A 6,549-nucleotide genomic window follows, 5' to 3' on the forward strand; every position below is an offset into this window, starting at 1 on the left:
TAGGCTTTTGTTCTCCTTATCAGATACACAAATGCAGTCATTCATTCACATAATTCCAAGGAATCTACAGTCTTTGAAAGGGATTTTGACCTCTTGGTTGCACAGTTACGCCCTTTTATTACATTCCAATATGCCTGTTCATGATGTCTAGATGTTCCTGCTTCAAATGACTTGACCAGGTTCCAAAAAGTCCCTTGACCTAGACCATTTACAGTCTCCTTAGTTATGATGTATGTAGTCTCTCGTACTCTCCTTGCAGAGTTGGTTAAAGCTAGAAGAGGTTCCTCTTCTAGCTCTGCCTGGTTTCTGATAAAAAATATGTTCCAAAAAAGGTCCAGAAGCAAGGACCATGAAAATATATCCTGTCTAGACACTGTCTAGACCTAAACATCAACATCACAAGTGACTTCAATAAGGCTGTGAATGACCTGTGAATGACCTGATAGACAAGATAAGGAGGGCCTTTCATGCCATCAGAAATAACAGGCAATTTTACGACCAGGTCTGGCATAAAATACTCCAATCAGTTATAAGATCCATTGCCATTTATAGCTGTGAGATTCTGAATCCACAGGATAAATAAATTTCATTGAGACTCTGCATGACAAAATCTGCAGTATTCTGCAGTATGCAAGTATTCTGGGTCGTCACATTGATACATGCAAAGATGAATTTGGACAAAAAAAAATCCAGAAAAAATGCTATATTTCACACCCGCATAATGGCATGGACAACGTTTTGAACGTAACCCATGTCTTTATTCCCGTCATTCTCATTATTTTTACATTTTACGTTATTTTAATGTAATGTAAATAAGGGTCCCATTCAAATAAAGCTCTTCAAATTCAAATTGTATCTTAACACCCGAAATCAGCAGACCAAAATAGACTGTCCATGGTGGCCTACTCATAAAGTTTGAAGCAGACTTGCAGCGTTCCGTCAAAAGCGTGTCATTTGATTTTACCGCTCTCTCGCCTAGATCTGCAGTGTTCCAATGAGAGATCAGATCGCCCATGTCTGGGTCCATGTTTTCCACTGCGCTCTCTACTTCACTATCTTCGGATTTTGTGTTCTCTTACACGTGTTAATATTATCATTTGTTAACAAAAACTGAATCTTTGAGTAAAATGTGAAATGAGAAGAACACGGAATAAAAATTAAACAGGCGCTGGCTGACGAGGTAGGCTATTTCTTTTTTGTCTGACGTTTGAACATACATGCATGAGGCATTGGGGTTGGTACAGCGAATTGAAGAAGGGTTAGGGGAAGTATCCTCCATTTTATAGGTTGTGGGAAACAACCGAAAACGTAAAAATATTTACACTTTATTTATTCGTCCTTATCTTGCACACCAAATAAATATTGCACCAGTGCAAAATTCTGTAGCAATAGCATGCATTTTGGGAAATGGGTATTACAGCTGTCTAGTAGCAGAGGTTCTGAAATAAAGGAATGGCTGTCCAGTGGTACTGGCCCAATGAGCATTCCGGCGCTATTCAGTGCTGAAATAGCTCTGCCTAGAAACAGTATGTGGACCTGTTTGTATGTCGGTTACTTCAAGGCTATTACAAGTCTATTTATTTATTACAGTTTATCTGAACTTATTATTAGCAAATAACAGGCTATTACTAGTAGCCTTGACCATGCAGTTTTTTTATTTCAAAGAGATGACTGCAGAGTGATACATTTTAAAAACAGGGAACACATTTTTTTTTCTTTTGTAGATTGACCTCTGGGTCCGACTTTGTCTGGGTCTCGTCAGTTGGTGTGGCATTTGACAGTATCTCTGTGCTTTGAGTACTGAGTAATAGTAAATCCCTCAAACTCACACACCCACATCTCTGGATAGGTACTACCGGTTATTCTTCATTTCAGGTCCTAATACACTTCTACCTTTATACATTTCCTGTCTCACCCTTGACAAACAGTGGAGATGTTTTACATTGTCTTTTTCTCCAGGAGACAGGATGAGGAATTGCAGTCCCTGGACGTTTCTCCCTATCATGTATTCTGTCTTTACAGCTGGTGGACTCTGGGTTGTGTAGGTTGATTCATTTTAAAATAATATTTATTTCACATTTAATTTTATTTCACTTATTTGTCCGTACCGCTCTGTGTGTACATGTAATTAACAACAGGTATTTCATAGCAGTTGAAGATGAGAAGATAACACCTCTGAGTTCAGAATACAAGTAAGGTGGAATAATAATGAATATCATAGAATGTGTTATTCCAGTTATCATGACTCCACATCATTTCCTAATACTGTATTTTTTTCACAGGCGATCTGGGCCCAAATCACCTCCATATATAAGGTACACTTCACACAGAATATATTACTATTGCCTAAGACCTGAAACAGCCAAAACCCTACATTTGTTTCTGGGAATTACAGGCTATGTAAATTTAATGTAGTATTTTTATAGTTAGCAATACTACCAACCAAATTGGTTGTTCTTTCCCAACAAATCCTCTTCTTTTAGCATTGCTGGCAATGCACCTCCGGCTAGCTGTGTGTTTAGCCAGGTCATGAACCTTGCTGCCTTCGTAGGTAAGAAAGGGGCATGTTCTTTATCTCTGGTTGAATGTGGACACAATTAACATTGAATACTGTATGGAAATAATATCAGAACATTGTAAGCAGGAAGACAAGCATAGAAACAGCAGGATGCACATGACATCAAACAGGGGAAGGTCTGTCTATTCATTTGCATGAATGTAGTCCATAGTTCTAAAGGCTGTAATGACTGTCCATGTAGTGCTCTCAGACAGTTATTGATGTTAGTATTAAGCTGGACCAGAAACGTGTATCAACTCTGGAGCCCAAGAATAAGGAAGCGAATGCTTGGAGACCAGCAGACCACATAGATCCCTTATGGTTATTCCCCTTTCAGGGTTCATCATTGGTGTCCTCAGATACCTGCAGCTGAAACCCCAGGTCCACAAACCCTGGCTCAACATCGGCAGTCTGGTGGCTATGTCCCTGGCCTGCTTTGGCATGACCCTGGTGGGAAACTTCCAGGTAGGACACAATGGCCCTGTTCAGGAACAGAAAAACCAAGTCAATGACCTCACACCTCCATTAGGTCCTATTGTCCAGAACCAGCATTTTTGGGGTCCACTAATAAAATCATCCAAAACTTGGTATGAAGTACAGTACACTGAAGGCATCAAAACTATGAATGAACACATATGGAATTATGTACTTAACAAAAAAGTGTGAAATAACTGAAAACATGTCTTATATTATAGATTCCTCTAAGTAGCCACCCTTTGCTTTTTGATAGCGCTGCAAACCCTTGGTGTTCTCTCAATGAGCTTCATGAGGTAGTCACCTGAAATGGTTTTCACTTCACAGGTGTGCCTTGTCAGGGTAAATTAGTGGACTTTTTTCCCTTATTAATGGGGTTGGGACCATCAGTTGTGTTGTGCAGAAGTCAGGTTTATACGCAGCCGACAGCCCTATTGGACAACTGTTAGAATTCATATTATGGCAAGAACCAATCAGCTAAGTAAAGAGAAACGAGTGGCCATCATTACTTTAACAAATAAAGGTCAGTCAGTCAGGAAAATTGCAAGAACTTTGAATGTGTCCCCAAGTGCATTAAAAAAAAACATCAAGCACTACAACTAAACTGGCTCACATGAGGACCGCCCCAGGAAAGGAAGACCAAGAGTCACCTCTGCTGCTGAGGATAAATTAATCTGAGTCACCAGCCTCAGAAATCGCAGGTTAACAGCAGCTCAGATTAGAGACCAGCTGAATGCCACACAGAGTTCTAGCAGCAGACATCTCTAGAACAACTGTTAAGAGGAGACTGCGCGAATCAGGCCTTCATGGTCAAGTAGCTGCTAGGAAACCACTGCTAAGGAGAGGCAACAAGCAGAAGAGATTTGTTTGGGCCAAGAAACACAAGGAATGGACATTAGACCATTGGAAATCTGTGCTTTGGTCTGATGAGTCCAAATTTGAGATCTTTGGTTCCAACCGCCGTGTCTTTGTTCGACGCAGAAAAGGTGAACGGATGGATTCTACATGCCTGGTTCCCACTGTGAAGCATGGAGGAGGAGGTGTGATGGTGTGGGGGTGCTTTGCTGGTGACACTGTTGGGGATTTATTCAAAATTGAAGGCATACTGAACCAGCATGGCTACCACAGCATCCTGCAGTGACATGCCATCCCATCCGGTTTGCGTTTAGTTGGACCATCATTTATTTTTCAACAGGACAATGACCCCAAACACACCTCCAGGCTGTGTAAGGGCTATTTGACCAAGAAGGAGAGTGATGGAGTGCTGCGCCAGATTACCTGGCCTCCACAGTCACCGGACCTGAACCCAATCGAGATGGTTTGGGGTGAGCTGGACCGCAGAGTGAAGGCAAAAGGGCCAACAAGTGCTAAGCATCTCTGGGAACTCCTTCAAAACTGTTGGAAAACCATTTCAGGTGACTACCTCTTGAAGCTAATCAAGAGAATGCCAAGAGTGTGCAAAGCAGTAATCGGAGCAAAGGGTGGCTACTTTGAGGAATCTATAATATAACACATGTTTTCAGTTATTTCACACCTTTTTGTTAAGTACATAATTCCATATGTGTTCATTCATAGTTTTGATGCCTTCAGTGAGAATCTACAATTTAAACAGTCATGAAAATAAAGGAAACGCATTGAATGAGAAGGTGTGTCCAAACTTTTGGCCTGTACTGTAGATGATTGTCAGAAGTTATAGGCAGGATGTAAGGGTATAATTGGGGGGACCAGATATGATGTAGTTTTTGTACACTGGAAATTGACAACAAGCCCCAACATTTTTGAAACTTTTTTACATTTGGATATGACCAAACACTATGCCTATCAATTTACCCGTGGGAACAGATTGCTTTAAACTACTGTCTCTAGAAACGATATCTCAGTGATTGTACAATCCTCAAAATCAAACGTTCAGATCACAGACAGGTCTTAAATGTAGTAACATCCGATGTAATGTGTCTGGCCCAGTTGTCAAATGACGAGGAGCTCCACAACATTGGGACGTCTATGACCTTTGGCCTGGGGACATTGTTCTGTTGGGTGCAGTCTTTCATCACTCTGAAGGTCAACCTGAGGAACGAGGGTCGTAGGACGGGGATCCCACGCTTCCTCCTGTCAGGGGCTGTTACCGCCTGCATGCTGCTCTGTATCCTTCCCCTGGCTCACATCAGGAACACACCCCCCCTTTAGCAGACACTTTGAGTCACTGACATGGTGCCCACAACATTAGCATGGCTTTGTGAGCAGGATACAGCTGTACTGGTTTTAAATATTGTCTTCTCTTACCCAGGTGTCAGATCGTTGTTCATCTCATTGAGACAAGCAATTTTCAGTGAGGTTTATTTCATCCTTAACCCTAACTCCTATCCCTCGGGTATAGACTTCGCCCTAATGGCGCAGCGTCTTCACATGCATGCGGCGCGGGCGCAGTGGGCACTGGTCATGTTCTTCCTCTGCTTCCTCGCCACCTTCGGCATTGAGTTCAGACACTACCACTTTGAGATTGTCTGCACCGACGACCGCGACCCACCTCTGAGCTTGTCAGAAACCTTTTCTGAGGTGTCAGAGTACCAGTCTGACCAGTTGTAAGTCGGGTGTGGTTGACAGAACCAGCTACTAGGGCTTTTGGCTTCTAGAAAAAACAGGTTAGGCTGCCTGTTATTTTGGGGGAAATGTATGAACAAACATGAAGCGTTTGGAGTCCAGGTCTCCGCAGGTCTGCTAGTTACTGATTAATTAGTCAACCACTACTGCATGTATGCATTTGAATTGTCATTTGAATGTCATGACCTGTTACATGTCTTTCTACCAATGCTGTATGTTGAGGTGATCTTAGAAAAACATTGAAACTCTTTCCGTAAAGCACAAGTCCTTACTGTTGTAATCTCATCAGCAGTGTAACTGCCTTGTAACTGGTGTTGTTCAATAAAGATTCTACAGTTTCACTGTAGATGGATGTGCAAGAGCATGGCTGTTGATCATGTATCTGTGAGCTGTAGATGGATTTAGAAGTCATGTCTCCCAGATTGATATTAACTCAGTACCTCACTGTTTCAGATGATGAATGTAGCCCAATCCTCAACAGACTGTGATGAGTCAAAGTATCATTCTCATTGAGTTCTCAACATCTCTTTTCTGTCTACTTACTCTCTCAACCTGAATGAAAACAGACAATGATTTGTAGTGAAGCCAACAACAGCCTCTGAAAAAGATTACATTTGAAGAGTGCCATTCTGAACCATATCACTGTTTGCTTCCATGAAACAGATGTCGTGGGATATTTTTCCACTGTTCTCTATTTCAAATGACACAGTTTGGCTTTATCGTCACCATTGGAACTTACCCAACTCATGGATCAGTGTTGTCCTGCTGTTTGTAAGAACAATAAATCATTATTTACAGTAGAACCAGTCTTTGCATTTTTGATTAACACACATGAGATCCGTTTCACCCTGAGGTCTCAAAATGTGACCATTATGCAAACAAACACTTCAGAAATGTAATACACCAACATCCAAGTC

The 6,549-nt window shown here is 41.6% G+C and overlaps 1 protein-coding gene across 3 annotated transcripts; it reads left to right on the forward strand.

The window, feature by feature from the left end:
• Positions 1-1,002: 1,002 nt before the first annotated feature.
• Positions 1,003-6,432, forward strand: tmem150c (transmembrane protein 150C). 3 transcript variants are annotated; one of them, XM_010877434.3, is made up of 9 exons: positions 1,003-1,180; positions 1,725-1,875; positions 1,960-2,041; positions 2,139-2,192; positions 2,283-2,315; positions 2,484-2,551; positions 2,895-3,022; positions 4,997-5,174; positions 5,409-6,432. In XM_010877434.3, the coding sequence occupies exons 3-9, from the start codon at positions 1,968-1,970 to the stop codon at positions 5,615-5,617; spliced, it is 744 nt and encodes a 247-aa protein (XP_010875736.1). In that variant the 5' UTR covers positions 1,003-1,180; positions 1,725-1,875; positions 1,960-1,967; the 3' UTR covers positions 5,618-6,432. The 3 variants fall into 3 exon arrangements, with proteins under 3 accessions (XP_010875736.1, XP_010875737.1, XP_010875738.1); XM_010877435.3 differs by having other exon boundaries at positions 1,725-1,849; XM_010877436.4 differs by lacking the exon at positions 1,725-1,875.
• The last annotated feature ends 117 nt before the right edge of the window (positions 6,433-6,549 follow it).

Source organism: Esox lucius, chromosome 14, assembly GCF_011004845.1.
Source record: "Esox lucius isolate fEsoLuc1 chromosome 14, fEsoLuc1.pri, whole genome shotgun sequence".
NCBI lineage: Eukaryota > Metazoa > Chordata > Actinopteri > Esociformes > Esocidae > Esox > Esox lucius.

What these genes read in the sequence shown, in the direction of transcription:
- tmem150c (XM_010877434.3), top strand. Translation starts at nt 1,968, where the DNA reads ATGAGGAATTGCAGTCCCTGGACGTTTCTCCCTATCATGTATTCTGTC. An exon ending in AAATCACCTCCATATATAAG is followed by an intron (nt 2,316 to 2,483) that starts GTACACTTCACA and finishes CTCTTCTTTTAG; the next exon opens with CATTGCTGGCAATGCACCTC. An exon ending in GAACCTTGCTGCCTTCGTAG is followed by an intron (nt 2,552 to 2,894) that starts GTAAGAAAGGGG and finishes TTCCCCTTTCAG; the next exon opens with GGTTCATCATTGGTGTCCTC.